Below are 1586 nucleotides of genomic sequence, written 5' to 3'. Positions count from 1 at the left end.
AGACCAGGCTGGTCTCGAACTCACAGAGATCCGCCTGCCTCTGCCTCCCAAGTGCTGGGATTAAAGGCGTGCGCCACCATCGCCCAGCACAAATTTGAGCTTTTTACTATCCATGTTTATAATACCTGCTGCTGCAGGTGGTTTTAATGGCTATGTGATGACCAGACCACACCTAAATTTGGGGAAATTTTGGGGAAAGACTGTTTTTTTACTAACCAGTATTTCAATGACAACTTGCACAGTCTGGCTCATGGAGTTTTTTCAGACTGGGTTTCTCTGTACAACAGCCCTGGCCATCCTAGAACTCTTAAACCAGACTATCCTAGAATTCTGAGAGATCTGCCTGACTCTGCCTCCTGAGTGCTAGGATTAGATGTATGTGTCACCATGCCCAGCAAGAAATGCACATTAAAGATGAGAACACAATAGCCAGGCGGTGGTGGTACACACCTTTAATCCCAATCACAGAGTCTGTGAGTTCGAGGCCAGCCTGGTCTACAAAGAACTAGTTCCGGGACAGGCTCCAAAACTACAGAATAGATTAATTCTCCAGAATCCTGGCAGTATTTTCAAGTAGATGGTGGTTCTCAAAAGTCTTGCTTAGTTAAGCCCAGTTGACCTGGTATTTACACTTGAATGCCGTCTTGCCCTTTAACTAGACCTGGTAAGTCAGGTGGTTAGCTTCTTGGAGCCCCCATGACCTTGGGTTACAGTGTCTCCAGTCCTGACCAGAACCTGACAACCTTTCCCTTGTCTGCAGGTTGTGGACCCGGAGTATTAGCAGATGCCAAAATGCGAGTATTTGAGCGCTCGGTGTATTTTGGCGATTCTTGCCAGGATGTCCTTAGCATGCTTGGCTCGCCACACAAGGTCTTCTATAAATCCGAAGACAAGGTAGGGGAAGGTATTTGCTTGTGAATAGGCAGCCTTTACCTTTATTCACCCGGCTTTACTGTGCAGAAACAGCTCTGCCATTTCCCATAGAGTCTGTTCCACTTGAAGGAAAAGCTTTTCTCTGAGCCCACTGGGTCTAATGACTTGGAACTGTCCATTGTCGTTTCTGCCCACTTGGAGATATGTCCACATTAACAAATCTGGGTCCCCACAAGGAACACGATGTATAGACATGCTTTAACTAGAAACTCTCTTAAAGGGATTTTAATTTACTGTTATTTCCCCCCAACAGATGAAGATCCACTCTCCTTCCCCTCATAAACAAGTTCCATCCAAGTGCAATGACTACTTCTTTAACTATTTCACTCTCGGAGTGGTAAGTGTGGTGTGTTTCAGTTCTGTTGCCATAGGCTGAGCGCATGCGCAGCAGTTACCTTCTGAGGAATCGAGGAACGTTAGCTCCTCGTAGTTGTGCTAGGTATTGTTTTTCATAGGTTCTGGTACCCAGTGTAGACATTCCTGCCACCAAAAGTACTGAGAAATATTGGGATTTTGGGTTTTTTGTACTTTTTTAAAAATGTATACAGTATTCTGTCTGCATGTATGTATACCTGCAGTCCAGAAGAGGGCACCAGATCTCATTACAGGTGACTATGAGCCACCATGTTTTTTTTGGTTTTTTTTTTTTTTTT

General features: G+C 44.8%; 1 protein-coding gene across 2 annotated transcripts in view; it reads left to right on the top strand.

Annotated features, from left to right (window-relative positions):
• Positions 1 to 1586, top strand: part of C4H16orf70 (chromosome 4 C16orf70 homolog) — a 29563-nt gene that overhangs the window by 20612 nt on the left and 7365 nt on the right. For both annotated transcript variants that reach the window (XM_026778616.1, XM_005345495.2), the window contains 2 exons: positions 761 to 894; positions 1187 to 1270. In XM_026778616.1, the coding sequence (XP_026634417.1) occupies positions 761 to 894; positions 1187 to 1270 (218 nt within the window). The remainder of the gene's footprint in view (positions 1 to 760; positions 895 to 1186; positions 1271 to 1586) is intronic.

Source organism: Microtus ochrogaster, chromosome 4 (genome assembly GCF_000317375.1).
Source record: "Microtus ochrogaster isolate Prairie Vole_2 chromosome 4, MicOch1.0, whole genome shotgun sequence".
NCBI classification, from domain to species: Eukaryota; Metazoa; Chordata; class Mammalia; order Rodentia; family Cricetidae; genus Microtus; species Microtus ochrogaster.
This window is presented reverse-complemented; position numbering and strand designations above follow the sequence as displayed.